Genomic DNA, 17387 nt, shown 5'->3' with positions numbered 1-17387 from the left:
CTTTCTTTCTTTCTTTCTTTCTTTCTTTCTTTCTTTCTTTCTTTCTTTCTTTCTCTCATAGTCATCCTAATGGGTGTGAGGCAGTATCTCATTGTGGTTTTGATTAGCCGTTCCCTAATGATGAGTGATGTTGAGCATCTCTTCATGTGCGTATCAGCCATTTGTATATCTTTTTTGGAAAACCATCTGTTCAAGTCCTTTGCCCACTTTTGCATCAGGTTTTTTTGTTTTTGTTTTTGTTGTTTTTATTGCATTTTAGAAGTTCACTCTATATTCTGGCTATTAATCCCTTATCAGAAATATGACTTGCAAATATTTTCTCTCATTCTGTAGGCTGCCTTTTTACTCTGGGTAGTGTCTTTTGATGCACATTTTAAAAAATTTTCATGAAGTCCAATTTGTCTATTTTAAATTTTGTTCCCTGTGCCTTTGGTGTCATATCCCAGAAATCATTGCCTAATCCAATGTCCTGGTGTTTTTGTCTTATGTTTTCGTCTAAGAGTTTTACTGTTTTAGGTTTTAAGTTTAGGCCTTTTATCCACTTTGAGTTAATTTTTTTTTAAAGATTTTTATTTATTATTTGTTTAACACAGAGAGAGAGAGAGCACAAGTAGGCAGAGCAGCAGACAGAGGGAGAGGGAGAAGCAGGCTCTCCGCCGAGCAGGGAGCCCGATGCGGGGCTCAATCCCAGGACCCTGGGATCATGACCTGAGCCGAAGGCAGCCGCCCAACGACTGAGCCACTCAGGCGCCCCAACTTTGAGTTAATTTTTATATGTAGTGTTAGATAAGGGTCCAACTTCATTCTTTTGCAAGTGGATATCCAGTTTTCCCACACCATTTGTCCTTGGCACCCTTATCAAATATCATTTGATCATAAATGTGAGGGTTCATTTTTAGGCTTTCTATGCTATTCCATTTGTCTACATGTCTGTCTTTATGTCAGTACCAAACTGTTTTGATTATTGTAGTTTTATAGTAAGTATTAAAATCGAGAAGCGTGAGTCCTCCAGTTTTGCTCTTCTTTTTCAAGATTGTTTTGGCTATCTGGGGTTCCTTGAAATTCCATACAAACTTTAGGATGGGTTTTCTAATTCTGCAAAAAATACCATTTAGATTGCATTGGGTCTGTAGATTGCTTTGTGTAGTTTTATTTTATTTTATTTTATTTATTTGAGAGAGAGAATGGAGAGGGGAGGGGTGAGGCAGAGGAAGAAGCAGACTCCCTTCTGAGCAGGGAGCCCGACATGGGGCTCAATCCCGGTCCTGGGATCATGACCTGAGCTGAAGGCAGACGCTTAACTGACTGAGTCACCCAGGCACTCCTAGATTGCTTTGCGTATTTTAATTATTTTATTTTATGTTAAATATTTTAACAATATTAAATCTGCCAATCCACGAACATGGATGTGTTTCCATTTACTTATGTCTTCAATTTCTTTCAGCAATGTTTTGTAGTTTTCATTGTACAAGTCTTTAACTTCCTTAATTCGTAAGTATTTTATTCTTTTTGATGCTACCGGAAATGAGGCTGTTTTTGTAATTTCTTTTTCAGATGGTTCCTTGTTTGTATATAGAAATGCAACTGATTATTGTGGGTGGATGTTGTATCCTGCTACTTTACTGAATTCATTTATTAGTTCTTAGATACTAAGGCTTTTTAACTAGGAAACTAATATTTAATTATTTATAACTAATGATATTTGTTTATTATAACAATATAATATTTAATAAATATAATAATTTAGTATTTAATAATAATATGATTATAATTAATATAACAATATATAAATATTATAAAAATAATATATTTAATCTTCTACATCATTTTCCTGAGTGCTTTTAGTGTTTTGTCACATTTAGTGCTCACATTGACCCTGAGAGATAGGTGCTATTGCACCCATTTTCATAGATAAGGAAACTGAGGCCAGAGAGCTCAGTAACAATGATTATGACAGCTTGAGGGCAGGGCCTGAGTCTGCCATGTCCACTGTGGTTTCCTGAGTGCATAGCACAGGGCCCAGCTCAGAGTCGGGCCAAAATCAATATTGCTGAATGATTAACAGCCTGATACACGGGTGTCCTCATGGTGTGAGTCCTGGGAGCAGCACCACTTGTATTTAACTCCAGCACCAACCCCATTATTTATATGAGACTTTACATGAGACCATTCACTGCGCCTCCAGTCTGGGCAACGTATGTACCCTGGAGCCCACAGACTCAAGGAGGAAAGCATAAAGAGAATTCCCTGCCTGCAACCTCAAGTAGCAACGTTCTTTGTGGCTCTCACAGCTTTGCATCTAAGGTTGGTTGTTGGATTTTTGTTCAATAGCAAATAGTTGAGTTCTGTGTACCAAGCACTGTGAGGGGATTGATGTGGCCCCTGTGTGGATGGTGCTGAGTCTAGCAGGGCGACTGGAAGACCAAGGCGAAGCAAGGTGGTGGTGGGCTTTGAAGTTATTCCAACACTTGGCTGTGCTGTGAACATTGGGGATTGACGTCTCTCCCTAGAGAGCCCTCTCTGCCCTGGGAACGTGCTATCTTTCAAGATTCCAGATCAGATGCTGCTTCCCCTGAGAAGCCTTCATCCTGCAGGTGCTCATCAGCATCCAGTTCACTCCTGGGGGTAGCTCTTCTGCTTTGGTTCGGCTCTCTGCTTCCCCTCAGCACAGTGCCTAGGCTGCACCAGAGATTTAACAGATGTTGATTAAAAAAACAAGTGAATGGAAGCATGAACATCTTTATGGCCTTGAGCGAAGCTTTTCACCTTTCTAAGCCTCCACTTCCTCATCTGGCCATGGGACTAATAATCCTATAAACCATGGGATTTCACATGGTTTTCCATCTTGGTAAATGTCAAAGGTGACATAAGGGTTAATTTGTGTTATTCCAATCCAGGAATTTCTGGAGAGTGGGGACTTCTTGAGAAGCATCTGTAAAGTCCTGGGCAAAGTCTCCCAAATCCTTGCCTCTCTCCTAAAGTCCTAGGGTCTTGGGTGGTGCCGGGGTTTTTGGGCTGCCAGGGTCATTAGGCTTCACACCCGACTTTTCCTGGGTCGGTTCTTAACCAGCGAGGATGCCTGCCCACTCGCGCACCCCTGTGTGCTCAGCTCCTGCTTTAGCCCGCGGTGGGGTGTGGAGGGGGCAGAGCCGCAGGAGAGGGGGAAAGATAGGGCTGTGAGCCTGATGGGGAGCACAACCAAACTCTCCCTGGTCACCAGGCCCAGACTGGAGTGTTTCCTGCCTCGCCTTCCTGAAGACTCGGGCCGCCAAGTTTGAATCAGTGGCCGCTTCCCTCATCGCCAATGGGCCCCAAGGTGAGGATGGCATCCCCCAGACTCTGGGTGGCTCTTTTCTAAGACTTGGTCACTGCAGGCCCAGGTTTGGAGAGGGAGGGTCCCGAGTCATTCATTACCGTCCTCCGCAGCCTCTGCTATCCCTCCCTCCGGCTGCTGTCTGTCCTGGGAGCCCAGGCTAAGTGCCCCCACCCGGGCCTGCTCTGGCCCAGTCCTGCCAGCCAGCGAGGTGGTCATGAGGGGAGTGAGGGCCTGACCCCCCTTCATCCAAATCAAGTTTCCTTGCCCCGGCTGCCCACTCAGAGGCCCTCTGCAAGTGAAGTGGGCCACAGAAGACATCATCTAGTCAGGCTGAGCAAACACCAAGCAGGCCTTACAGGGAAGGCCACAGCAAGCACAGACAGCTTGACCAAAGAGCCTAAGGAAGAAAAACAAGGAATCCTAAGTGGAGATCAGCTGTGAAGCCTGCTCATTTTAGGACGAAGAAGCCAGGGCTCTCCCGAGGGCTTGAGGATGAGCTTCTGAGTCCAGGTCTGCCACTAACTAGCTTGGTGACGTTACACAAATGACATGACCCCCTCCCCCCCCGGGCTTTAGTAAAATGTAACAAGTGGGCCACAGTCCTGCTCCAAAGCTCTAGGATTTTAATTAAAATTACGAGTTGAAAGCAGCCAGCCACCTGTGTTCTAGTGGCAAGGGAGGCTCGAGTTGTGTAGATCGGTCCCAGGGTACTTGGTCGTTTGTGTTCTTCTCATTAGGTAGTAAGGGACGCCGCAGACTCACGGCCCCAGCAGTCCCCAGGCTGCAGATGCCCTTGGAAGCTTCTCTCCACCCTCCACTGTGAGGCATCCATGGCTTCTGCTTTCCCTGGTGGGAGCACAGAGCGCCCTTGCCCCTGAGAGAAGAAGAGGAAACTGCATTCATTAGGGGGCTCCCAAGAGGAAGCAATACGCGTGGGGTCCCCACTTCACAAAAGCTCGCTACATGAACACCCATGTATAAAACACAGTCAAGAATTGTGTGTGACCGGTAGGCCAAAAAGACCCCCCCCGCCCCAGGAATCCCTTTGGCTAGGCAAGTGCCACACTATGTTTGCAGTAAGTGCTTATGCATACAGGCTCGCACACGCACGCTAATTACTGCTGTAGCCCAAACTTGGGGACCTCTCCTCCATAGTCAAAGCTGGAGCCCTTCCCATCAGAAAAGCTGCCCAGGTTAGTGGAGACAGAAAAAGCTACTGAGCCATAAAAAGGACCCCCTGCCCCAGTAGTTACTGATAATTCTAACTGATCGGGTAGCCAAGGGAAAAAGAAAAAGGCCCTGGTGTCCCGAGGCAGCAGTGCCTGTCGGCAGTGGCTCAGAGACTCAGCGGCAGGCAGAGTGCACGCCCAGGGTGCCCTTCCTGCTGTCCCCTCCTCACACGTTCTGTCACCTTCTGGAGGCTGTTCGGTGGGGCCTGTCCCGTTGCAAACTTCACTCCCTAAGTTGGGCAATTGGTTGGAAATTACTTCCGTGCTTTGGGTCTGTTGTTTTCTCTTTGTTTTTGTTTTTGTTTTTTTCTTTTTTAAAAGATTTTATTTATTTATTTGAGAGAGAGAGAGGGTATGTGAGAGTACGTGCAGGAGCGGGGTGGGGAGGAGGGGCAGTGGGAGCGGGAGAGGGAGAAGCAGACTCTCCGCTGAGCAGGGAGCCCGATGCGGGGCTCGATCCCAGGACCCTGGGACCGTGACCTGAGCCAAAGGCAGATGCTTTTAACAACTGAGCCCCCCAGGCGCCCCTGTTGTTTTTTTTTCTTTTTTGACACTAGCCTGACTATGAAACACAGCAACTCTTATGGGCTCCAAGTTCTTAGCTTTATTTTTCTATATAGCATTCCTATCTCGCTGAAAGATTAACACACGCAGTGATTAGTTCTTGCTATAGATAGGATACGGCATTCCCCTTGCCATCGTCTGACAGGTAAGCTTTATCTGCAATGGCCCCGTGTGCATCTGTGATGGACTGTGTGTGTGTGTGTGTGTGTGTGTCACGGGCCCTGTGTGTCTGTCTGTCTATGAGTGGCCCTGTGTGTCCGTGTCTGTGAAAGGCCATGCTTGTGTGTGTGTATGTGTGATGGACCGTGTGGGTGTCTCTGTAACGGGCCCTGTGCATGTGTCTTTCAGTCCAGGGACAAAGCGCAAGTCAGCAGCATCGCGGTGACAGCAGGAGATGCCCTTGCCTACGTGGCTGACCAGAAAGGCTTGGTGCACGTCTATGACATCAGAGAGCATGGCCTGCAGGGACCTGAGCCGCAGTCCCCCAAGAGTAGGCAATGAACTCTTCATGTTAAATACTATGATGAGCACAGCTTCAGTTTTAATTGAATGTTCTCATCGGTAAAATGAAATTGTACCAGTGAGGATGGGAGGGGGGTCTCTTAAACCCTTTATGAATGGATGTAGGAACAAATATTTGCATGAAAATATTCACAGTTGGCCCAAATACAGGAAAATGGGTACTTGTGTACACTTGGAGAGCAGGCAAATCGGTATATCCTATCTGAAGGGCAAGTTGACAATACATATCTAAAGCTTCAAACCAGCAGTCCCACTTCTAGGCATTTGGCCGAAAGGAATAATAAGACAAGTGCACAAAGATTTAGTTATCAGGTTGTGAATCAATACATTGTTTGTAAGAAAGACAATAGAGACAACCTAGATATCTAACATAAGGAGAATTGATTCAGTACATGATGGTGTAACAAATACACTGGGATACCATCTAGTCATTAAATAACAATGCTGTAAATGAAAATGTATTTATGGGAAAAATATTCTGGTAAATTATTAAATGAAAAAATTCAGATTGCAAAACAGTAAAGTACGAGGCTTTTTTAAAACGAAGAAGTATATGGAAGACCGAATGTCTGGAAAGATATACACCGAGGTTTTAGCAAATGTCAGCTCTTTGTAGATGAGGTTATTTATTTTTTATTTTTGGAAATCCATATTTTCTAACTTCTCCAGAAACATATTGCATTAGCAGTCAGAAAAATGTTTAAGAATTTAAAACCCTTTCATGCAATTGTAAAAGTGCTCAAGTTTGGGAAAAAAAATCAGACAGCACAAAAGAATGGAAAATGAAAAGTAATAGCTCTTACTCTGACCTCTTCTGCCACCTAATTTGCCATTGCTGCATCCCAGGAACACTGTTAATGAATTTTAATTTTCTTCCAGAAAGTTTCTATCCATATAAATACAGGGGCACCTACATACACACAATGCATAATTTTCAGGACTTTTTTTTTTTCTTTGTATCCCTTAGACAACTTTCTAACTAAGCATATTTAGCATATTTAATATCTAACATATTTAAATGGTTGTTGAAATCCCATTAAATACATTTCTATAAAGCCAAGAGAGAGGTAAATATTTGCATACTTCCATTTAGTCACCTTTTCCTATTTGCCATAGAAGTTTAAATGCTATAGTAAGAGAAGTTGGAATTTAGAAGTAAAAGCCACCTGCCTAGCCTGGGTCCTTTACTCCAAGTACTGGGAGCATAGCTCTTACCTGGCTATTTTACAAATCATTTCTGATTACTTGTCTACTCCTGCATGCTTACCAAACCCAAAGCACTGAGGGAAACCATAACATAAGCACCTTGCACGGGACCCATTTTATCTGTCTTTGGACCTGGCATAGGGCCTTACACATAGTAGGTGCTCAATAAACACTTATCAATTAATACAGCAAAACCAACGACTGCCACACCACTACCTCTCTGCTTGCGGACACTCATACAGATCCGACCCCGTCCTGTAGGATCTGTTGTACAGCACCTGGCATCATGGTGGTTAACTCCGCCACTGTCCTCAGGTGTGTGCTTTCTTTCCGTTTAGGTGTGACGTTCTGGCGGGCCCATGTCAGTGTGGTGACATCGTGAGTACCATCCATTTTAGAGTTCAAGAATTTGTAAGAGTTAAAATACTTTTCATAGCTTTGATCAAATCAACCCTCTCAGAAGGCCTCTCGGAATTAGTGAAAATAGGAAAACAGTATTACAGTCCTGCTGTTGGCAGGTCTGATTGGAAGTCTTCATTTTTCTTGTAAATGGTGGATTGTCTTCCTTGACTAGCTCTGATCTGGTATTTTACTGTAAGTTTAGAAATTTAGTAAATTAATTAATTAATTAATTAATTTATATTTATTCATTTAATTTTTACTGAGTTTTGAAAGGAGTCAGTGCTAAAGGCATGACCTGAACTCCGGCAGGGCTGTTCTTTACAACCTTTTGATCTCACCCCGCAGACCCATCATCCATAAGACGGTTTCCAGTGTATCTTGTTTGATTATCTTGGGGCTGAAGCTGGAGATTTTGGAGAGTGTGGTGTGGTAGGAGGCCAGAAAAGAATGGTACCAGGAATAATTCAGGAGATTGACCTGTCTTCTATATCCCAACTGTAATTAATGGAGCATTGACATATTGATCCAATGTCCCTTTCATGCTGGAGCAGCCTTGGAGCACCTCTTCTCCCTTTTTATCTCATTAGTTTGGAGCTGATAGAAGAAAAGTTTCTGCTGTCGTCCTCCCTTGACCGCACCATGCGCCTGTGGAGCGGGGGCGGGGAGTACATAGGTATGGAACATCCCCCTGGCTGCTGCCTCAGTCCCAGTTCAGGGCTTCTGATGTAGCCTTTGTTGAGTCATGAATTCTCTGAGGCCAAGTATATTAGTCAGCTCAAGCTGCCTAACAAATACCATCCACCGGGTGACTGAGACAATAGACATTTATTTCTAACATGAGAATACTTCTGGAGACTGGAGGTCTGAGATCAGGTGCTAGCATGGTCGGCGTTCTGGAGAGAGCTCTCTTCCTGGCTTGCAGAGGGCCATCTTCTTGTATCCTCACATGGCAGAGAGACTCCTCTGGTATCTTTTCTTATCAGATCCCTGTCAGATCAGGGTTCTACCCTTATGACCTCATTTTCACCTTAATTACTTCTATAAAGGCTTTATCTCCAAATATAGTCACATTGGGGGTGAGGGCTTTAACATGTGAGTTTTGGGGGGAAACAAAATTCAGGCTATACCTTAAAGTCAGCTTACTTTCACAAAAATTAGCAAAATCAAAGACATTTAGACTTCGAGAACTCAGCCAGACTGAACTCAGTGAGTTTGGTAAGGGTCATGTGTTATCATAGGGTCATGTCTTGGTAGGAACAATCCAGGACTGGGAGAGCCGTGCATGGGGAAAGGCCTAGCCAGAGTAGGCTAAAATAATGAGATTAACCCGACTTACTGCATAGAGAGACTCTGTACCCGATTCAGCAGGTCATCTTGTTTCCATAACTGATATTCCTTGAAGCAAGTGCTAAAACTGTTTAGAATTTGTCCTGTAAGTCCTTGGTATATTGCTGAGTAGATTAAGCACCCATGTGATGCATTTTGTAGGAGGCATACCAGACTCGAGTCTCCAGAGCCAACTGCCCTGGAGTTGTTTCTTACAGAACTACAGAAGCAGAACTAAATTCGATTAGGTTGACCTAGCAATCTTAGCAGTAAGCATTGCTCCGATTAGAAGCCAGGTTAGCTTCCGTACTATGCCTATTTGTCTCTATTCTTCCAGGAACCTTTGGGCAGCATAGCCCCTGGGATATTTTCACTCCCACCTCCTGGAGCCACCCCAGAGTGCCCTATGAAATTTTGACAGATCCCCAGAGCATGCCTGCTTAGCCGGTGCTGGAAGGGAATGTGGCTGCCATGCATACAGAAGTGGAGGAGCAAGACAATGTGGTGGAGGAAAAGGCTAAGGTTGGTCCTGGCACGTCCAATTCACATTTTTGCATTTTGGAATTTTGTGGCTTCCAGGCAGATCAGCATGGAATAGAAACTGCCTCCTGAAAGAGTCAAGGAATGACCCAGAGAACCAAGTAAATATGGGGATTAAAAGTGTGTCCCTAGATCATGCTACTGACCAGAGCTGGGGCAGAGGTGTGGGTGAGGGTTGCTGGTATCTGTGGGAATAGTTGAAGCTCATCTCCCAGTGTCACTTGACTTTGTTCTCCTTTTGACCAACAAAAAGGCGACTGTCCATGGCCTTGGAATGTAAGGAGACTCATGCGCATCCCCGCTGTCACATCTGAGAAGGACAGACTGATAATTCAGCCCACTGCACACACTCCCCATTAAGAAATACACACAAAAGCTTGGCTTCCTAGCAAGTGAAAGGAAGAAATGGTCAGGTTAGTGCCCTAGTCTATAAAAATCAAAATTGGAGCAAGAGATTTTGAGAAGGCTCTGGTAGAGGCAGTCTTGATTTAGAGCTTAGTGAAATTTATGGATTTCCAAGAAATGCTTGCCCTTTAATAAGTTGAAAAGAAGGTCATTTCATGAGCTATTGCTCACTGGTTATGTTACAACTCAAAGCAGAACACCTGCTCTGGCAGCAAAATAATGTGTCTCAAGTTTTTCCTTGGCAGCCTTCTAGAATACTGATCACACAGTATAACCTCGTCACTGATTTCTGTGTAGAGCCACAAACATGCTCAAAATAGGAAATAAAGGGACCAGGCAAGCATAGATCAAGAAAACCTTATGTCTTGTCAGAGGCCTCTCACATTTCCATGATCGTGTTCTCATAAGCATTCCCAAGGTTATAAAGAGGTACCGCAGTGGCTCTCAGGAGATCAGAATGTGTCTACCCAGCACTATCAGCCTATTTAGAAATACAGTAATTTCCATGTGCATTTGATATAGAGCAAATAAATGAGTTCATTAATTTTGATAGACCTGCAATTTGGAAACAAAAGCACAGAGGGAGGTGGGAAGAGAGGAAGGCCAGAATGGGGAAAATGTGCTGATGTGCACAGAAGCCAGGTGGAAGTTTGGCTGGAAGGCAGTCCTAGAGAGAAATTCCGACTGCAAGTCTAATGTAGGAACAGGAAGGAGGGAGCTGAGGGAGGGCAAAGCAGGAGGAAGAAGGAAGGGAGGGGAAGGGAGAGGCGGGGAGGGAAGGAAGGCTCTTCAGTTCAACAAATCAAAATAGATAATTTTACATGATGTTTGTTCTCTGAGGTGAAAGGGGGGGCGGGGCAGCGGACTCCAGGATTGACCTTGGTCTTGTGTAGATAAACCATTAGGTGCTTCTGTGTTTATTATTCTGTCCAATTTGACTGCTGGTACCTCAGGAAACAGTCTGTAAATTCTTCCCAAGACAAATATACGGGGAGAAAAAGGAAAGAATCTGAGTTCTTATGTAGTATATTTGGGCCAGTCAATGGGAATCCAAACTGTGAAATTGCAGGATGAAGTGCTTGCAGCACTGTTTACAAGGTAGGGTCACCTGAGTTCTGATCTCAAGTTCACCTTCACTAGATGTGTGACCTTCAGCAATCACTCCCATTAATCTATGAAATGAGAGGGGGATTAGTTGATCTGTGAGTTTTGTTCCAGCCCTAAAAATGCTACTTTTTTCTGAATGTCTGTTTTGCAAAGCTGAATGTGTTGATTGGATTCTGGGTGTCAGTAGGGATTCTTCCAGAATGCCAGCATATCAAACACAACCACAACTAAAATAAGTTGACAGAATGCAGAAAATCATTCACCTGGAAAATATCACATATGAGTTGGTGGTTTGAAAACTGAGTAAAAGGTCAGGGGAAAATGCTCTTGTTTTCTAACAGATTCAGCCAGCCTGGATCTTGCTCCAACACGGAAAATTCATGTAACTGACAAGTTATCCCTGTTCCCCATCACCAGTATGATCATGGGTTCCCATTCCCATAACTGTTCCTTCTTCTTCCAGCCTGAAAAGACCCCTAACCCTCGGTCTCCAGAAGACCCCATCCTTGAAGTTGAAATGAAAGAAGACATAGATCGATGGTGTACATTTCGCAATGGCAGGCCAGCCTAACAGGAACAGGCAGGGTGAAGCGAGGGCCCCCCTAAAGTCAGCCCGGCTTTCCTGGCTGAGGCATCCCATGCCACTCTGTCATCAGCATGGGCCCCTTGTCCCTAAGCCCCCAGCCTGTGACTATAACAAGGTCACCATTCAGATCTCACCGGTGTGATGTCCTGCCTGCGTGACTGGACACTCTGAGCCCCAGTTTTGTCTAGCCATCCCAGCTCCATGGCTGATGTTGCTGCCCTCAAGGCCATGTGAGGCACTGCCCCTCACTGTTCTTGCAGCCGCTCCGATCTCCTGAGGGCATGGGGTTGGGGGCAGGCACTGGGGGTCCAAAGCTCAGATAACATGGGGTACCACAAAGGCCCTGTGTGCCCTCCAGTCTCCCTGCACTGGGATGTGGCTGGGTTCTACAGAGAAGTAGGATGAATGAAAGCCTCTCTCCAGTTCTGTGAGGTGTTTTGTTCCCCAGGCCCTGTACCAGCCTTCATGGGTCCCAATCACCAAGAGGCCTGAAAACCCCCTTTAGCGTCCCCTGCTGCTCCTTTCATCATGGGATTTAGATCTAGGCTGTGGGGCTGCATGAGTGATGACACCATCCTGACTTGCCCAGTCCCTTGGTGCAGTGGCTCCATGTCATCAGGAGCCCAGGCCCCTTCTTTGTACTTCTGCCCACTATCTTAGCTCTGGTTTCTGTCTTCACTCTCACCTTATAGTATAAACAGCTGCCAGGGCCTCCCACCTTCCAGATAGTGTGAAGGAACAGGAGCATGGAGAACAGAGGTCCAGGACAAAAGGGAGGCACATCCCAGCCAGATCGGATCCCTTTATGGACTTTTCCAGAAGGTCCTACACACTTCCTCTTACATCCTGTTGGCCAGAACTTATTCACACAGGCCACACCAAGCTACAAGAGAAGTTCAGAGTTCTGTAACCAAGGAGGAAAGCAACAAAGGATTTTTGGGAGATGACTAGCAATCTCTGTTCAAGTGGGTCAAATAGTAGGATGTTTCAGATGCTATTGAAATCTGAGGGCATCACACATGGAAACCCTACCATGTGTATCACGCCAGAAAATGGCAGACAGCCATGAATCAAAAGTTTGGTTTAGGAGACTATTTGGCTGGATAGAAATGACATGGACTAGGATTATAGTTACAGGTCTGTCTTTGAAAACAGTGTGACCTCAGGCAAGTCATATAAACTTCCTGTTGGTACACCTGGTGATCTCCCAGGTGGATCTGCACTCTAAGGAGATGGTGAGCATGAAGGTGTGTTGGTCTGGAGACAGAAAGGGAGGGGGCGCCTCCATCCGCAGACACCTGGGGTTTCACATCACCAATGTCTTCATCATTGTCATCATGGGCAGGAGCAGAATCAATGTCATTCTTTAAACACCTTCATAGAACCAGCTTGGGTTTTAGTTGCCTCTCCTCAGAGTGTTAGTCTGCTCAGGTTGCTGTAACAAAACACAAGACAGGGTGGCTTACACAACAGACATTTATTCTTAGAGTTCTGGAGGGTGGAAGTCCAAGATCAAGGTTCTGGACAACTCAATTCCAGGTGGGGGCTTTCTCATTGTGTCCTCATGGGGTGAAACAATAACGATCTCTCTTCCTCTTTTTCTAAAGACACTAATCCTATCCTAAAGGTCCCACCTCATAACCTCATCAACCCTAATTACTTCCCAAAGACCCCATCTCCAAAGAGCATCACACTGGGGGTTAGGGCTCTAACATCTGAGTTTTGAGGGACACCATTCAGTCCATCCCTGGAGATGGCTGTGGGTGTGAGGTGGGGCAAGCCTGCCAAACAACATAAACCAACAGCAGGAGGCAGCCACAGGAAGATGCCATCATGCTCGTTAGGTCCATGCCAAGTAGGGCAGCACGAAAATCGGCTCTGGACTCAGTACGGATTCTCTACTGCTCTCTGCTGAATGGACACAAGAATGAAACATAAAGGGGGAGCTATGAAGAAAAGAGGCCAGAGTGGGGCTGCTTAGAGAGTCCCAACCAGGAGGGGAACCAGTGGAAATACTCTCCTCCAACTGGATTGACACCACTTTGTTGGGCTACTTAAAAATATATGTTTTTTTGGGTGCCTGGGTGGCTCAGTTGGTTGAGCAACTGCCTTCGGCTCAGGTCATGATCCTGGAGTCCCTGGATCGAGTCCCACATCGGGCTCCCTGCTCAGCAGGGAGTTTGCTTCTCCCTCTGATCCTCCCCCTCTCATGCTCTCTGTCTCCCATTCTCTCTCTCTCAGGTAAATAAATAAAATCTTTAAAAAAAAAATATATATGTTTTTTAAGGCAGGGAACCCATGTACATACAGTAAATGTTTTATTTCAACTTGCAACAGTAAAATGTGCATTCGTTCCCCGATCTTTGGATACTGGGCCAAGACTTTTTCTTCAACTAAGAGACAAGTTCAACACAGTCTTCCATAAATATATTATATATGACTTTCAGTTTCTGCTCTTTTTAAGTGGAGCAAGAGCTTAAAGATATTTGCAAAGCAATATGACAGATATTTGCAAAGCACAGTAGTCTTCTAGATTTTTAGAATTTTCCCCATTCTTTAAAAGTTGTCCCATCTATCCTCAATTCAATATCACCCTTCATCTGGTCTTTCCAAAGAATTCATCTTGGTTTTTACAAGTTTTTTTCACTCTAATTTCATTAATTTTCATATCATGTAAATTGATTTATAATTGCAATAAAATGTACCACTGGCATAAATAGGTTTGGGAACAAACACAGTGGGTCCTTGTTAAGCATACAATTCAACACTCAACCATTGGGATCAGACTTGTCATCTACCAACCATGACCATTGGGAGGCTGTGGGCATCGGGCAGGGTGTTTACAGAGTCAATCAATCCATCCGTTCAGTTAGGAGGGCATCTGCCACATTTGATCCTTTAAGTAGCAAGGATCAAAACAAATCAAACTGATGCTTTCCCTGGACAGCTTGGCTGTAGCACTGAGAATGAGAAGAAGAGAACACAGGCGGGAAGGAGGAGGGGGACGACCCTGTCAATGGTCTACCCATCAGATCCTCATCTACATTCTCTCAGTGGAGTCCAGCCTTCTCAAATAGCACGCACGTTATCCAACACCAAAAAATGTTGAGGATCTTCCAAGTCCCTTCTGATATTTAGGCAGGAATTACTAAATGATTTTTGTTTCATTCTCACGAAATCCTGGAGCTGTACTGTGTGTTATCAACACTTACAGATAAGGAAACTGAGGCTTAGGAGTTTTCCCAAAGTCGAACCACTGGTGTGAGGTCACTGCTCTGTGAGAAGACCATACCTTAGAGGAGGGCTTTTATATGAGAATAGAAAGGAAGTTGTAGTTGGTTTTTTTTTTTAAGACTTATTTATTTATTTGAGGCAGTGGGAAAGGGCAGCAGGAGAGGGAGAGAGAATCCTCAAGCAGACTCCCCATTGAGCACGGAGCCCGAAGCAGGACTCGATCTCACAACCCAGAGATCATGACCTGAGCTGAAACCAAGAGTTGGATGCCTAACCAACTGAGCCACTCAGGCGCCCCAGGGAGGTATAGCTTTATAATGCTCCAGATACGAAGTAGAAGCTGTTGGCAATGGGCAGGTTATCGTGGAATCAAACACCCTCTCCCAAATGCAGGCCTGAGTGATGATACTAGTGTTAACTAGCTGAGGTTCACTTGTACAGAAAGGGGTGAACAGGTGGCCAGGAGTAGGTGCTTTCCAGGCTGTGCAGACCGAAGCGAGGCTGGGAGAGGCAGACTGGGAGGAGACTCGGTACCAGGAAGGCGAGTGGATGACCCAGCGGCCATGCATGGAGCTGGGGGAGGGAGAGGATACACTTGGACTCTCAGAGAAATGGAGGAGCTGCTGACAGAGGCCATGGAAGCCAGTAAGCAGACAGAGAATAGCACCACAGAGACAAACAGCTCTAGCAAAGGGTAGTGAAGTATACCTCCTATCCCTGATAGATCAGGAACATTTAGGCTTCGTCTCAAGATTTTTGTTGGAAATTGTCCATGAATACTTCCAGAGAGTTTATTCAGCATTCATGCTACATGGTTTGTTGAGCACCACTCTGTGCTGGGCACAGTGGGAATAGAAAAGAGTCTGGGACCCGAAGGAGTTCACACTCGGGGAAGTAGGGGCGTCTCCAGGCTCCAGCCCTTCACTGCTTGGCTGCCCCCTGACAGCAGGGGTGCAAAGCATCGTGGAAACAGTAGGGTGGGCTTCCTGGAAGAATGGAATTCTTACCCAGACCTGAAAATTGACTAGGACGTAGCCATTTGAAAGGGAACCTTTAGAGAAGGAAGAGTGGCTACAGCATGGATGGACCGCGAGGACATTAAGCTAAGTGAAATAAGCCAGACGCAAAAGGACAAATACTGCAGGACTCCACTTACAGGAGGACCTGGGAGGAGTCAGATTCAGAGAGACAGAGAGGTGGTTGCCAGGGGCTGGGGGAAGAGGGGAATAGGGAGTTGTTGTGTAATGGGGATAAAGTTTCCATTTTACAAGATGCAAAGAGTTCCAGACATTCATGATGGTGATGGTTGCACAACAGTGTGAACGGGCTTAATGCCACCAAACTACACTGTAGTTCACAATGACTAAGATGGCACATTGTGTGTTATGCGAATCTTACCACAATTAAAAGTTACAAGGAGGGGTGAGGAGGAAGGGAGGGAGGGGGAGAGAGAGAGGAGCATGAGGCAAGGGCCAAGGCAAGAGAGAAAGGTGGAGGAGTTGTGGGGACTGTGAGAAGCTCCATGTGCCAGCATGGAGTCTGGGGGAAGGGGGGTGACAGTGGCAAGGACTAGACTACGAAAGGATTCTGAGGGATGGAAGTAGATGGCTTTCCAAGGTGTTGAGAAATAAACAAGAGGGGGACGAACTGGTGATAGAGGGTCAAGTAGAGGAGACCAACATGCTCATGCTTTTGCTAATGGAAGCTGGGGGATGATGGGAAGGACCACCGTGCTGAGCGGGGGGCTTATGTTTCAGCAGGAGGCAGCAGGTGCCCGAGGAATCCGCACGCTCACCCGGTTCTTTTCCTCCAGGCTGCCGCTTGACCAGAACCAGCCTTCCAGGAGAACGTGTGAGCTGGGGTGGCCCAGCATCTACCAGACCCTCCGGTGCCACGAGGTCGCCTGCGTGTCCGCTGTTGGGGAGAAGCCAGACTTGTCTATTATTGGCTCAGATTTGTTTAATTTAAATTTTCCCTCACAGGAAAAAGAAGGACGTGAAGCTGCCCAGGAGGAGCAATGATCACATAGCCGTTTCCGTGTCTGGGCTCTGCAGGGACCAGGTTGCTATGGTCTTGGCAAATTCTTCTTCCCCAGTTAACCTAGATGTCTGAGGGAGAGTCAGCTTTGCCCGACAGGGACAAGGAAGAACAGAGCAAGGAATGATTACAGCCAATGTGGGCTTCCTCCCAAAGCAATTAGAGCTTGGATTGAAGCAACCGAGTTGGATTCGGGGTTTTTCTTCCTTGGAAGCCATGATTTCATTGAGTGAAGAGCCAGGACAGAGCTGATGGCCTGCATACAGCTCCACCCACACCCCAGATATCACCAACAACCACCGCCCGCAGGTGGGTTGGGACAGCGGACAGGAAAGGGAGGCTGTTGGTAACAAACCAACAATTTTGAAAGTCCACTTTGTGCCAGGCAAGGCTCGGTTAAGAGCTGGAATGTATTATCTCCTTTATTCCTAGTAACACCTCTATGAGTAGATACTGTTAGTGTCCCCTTTCACCAACAGGGAAACTGAGGCTCTGGGAGGTGAGATGACTGGCCGATGGCTATCAGTTAAGTAAATGGCACAAGAAAGTCCAGAGCCCACAGTCCTAACTACCAACAATGCGGACCATCAGAGTTGAGAAAAGCAGGCTCTGGGAATAAAATCAGAAGGCCAGTTGCCCTCTCCTTTCCAAGCGGGGTCCCAGAGCAGCCATTTTGAAGCTTTGGCCCTCTCAGAGCTCCCAACCGTGGTAGAGAAAGAATAACAAAGCATCTGCCAGTTACAGCGCACTTGCTATGCCAATCTCTTCACGGGCATCGTTTAACCTTGAAGCAGCCTAGGGGAGGTGCATCCCTGCTTTTTAGGTGAGAAAACTAGTCCTCAGAGAGATTACGGGTTTTTTGCACAAAGTCACACAAGCCAAAATCTTCCAACTTCAAATCTTAGTTTGGTCC

At 45.9% G+C, this 17387-nt stretch overlaps 1 protein-coding gene across 1 annotated transcript in view; it reads left to right on the top strand.

Annotated features, from left to right (window-relative positions):
- The window catches only part of LOC116631253 (WD repeat-containing protein on Y chromosome-like), a 42344-nt gene extending 25886 nt beyond the window's left edge, over window positions 1-16458 (top strand). The window contains 8 exon segments of the mRNA XM_032402444.1: window positions 3221-3316; window positions 4718-4779; window positions 5458-5599; window positions 7176-7215; window positions 7827-7912; window positions 8903-9087; window positions 11081-11178; window positions 16251-16458. Coding sequence (XP_032258335.1) covers window positions 3221-3316; window positions 4718-4779; window positions 5458-5599; window positions 7176-7215; window positions 7827-7912; window positions 8903-9087; window positions 11081-11178; window positions 16251-16458 — 917 coding nt within the window.
- The last annotated feature ends 929 nt before the right edge of the window (window positions 16459-17387 follow it).

Source organism: Phoca vitulina, unplaced genomic scaffold (assembly GCF_004348235.1).
Source record: "Phoca vitulina isolate PV1807 unplaced genomic scaffold, GSC_HSeal_1.0 scaffold5, whole genome shotgun sequence".
NCBI classification, from domain to species: Eukaryota; Metazoa; Chordata; class Mammalia; order Carnivora; family Phocidae; genus Phoca; species Phoca vitulina.
Note: the sequence above shows the minus strand (reverse complement) of the source record. Positions and strands in the feature narration are given on the sequence as shown.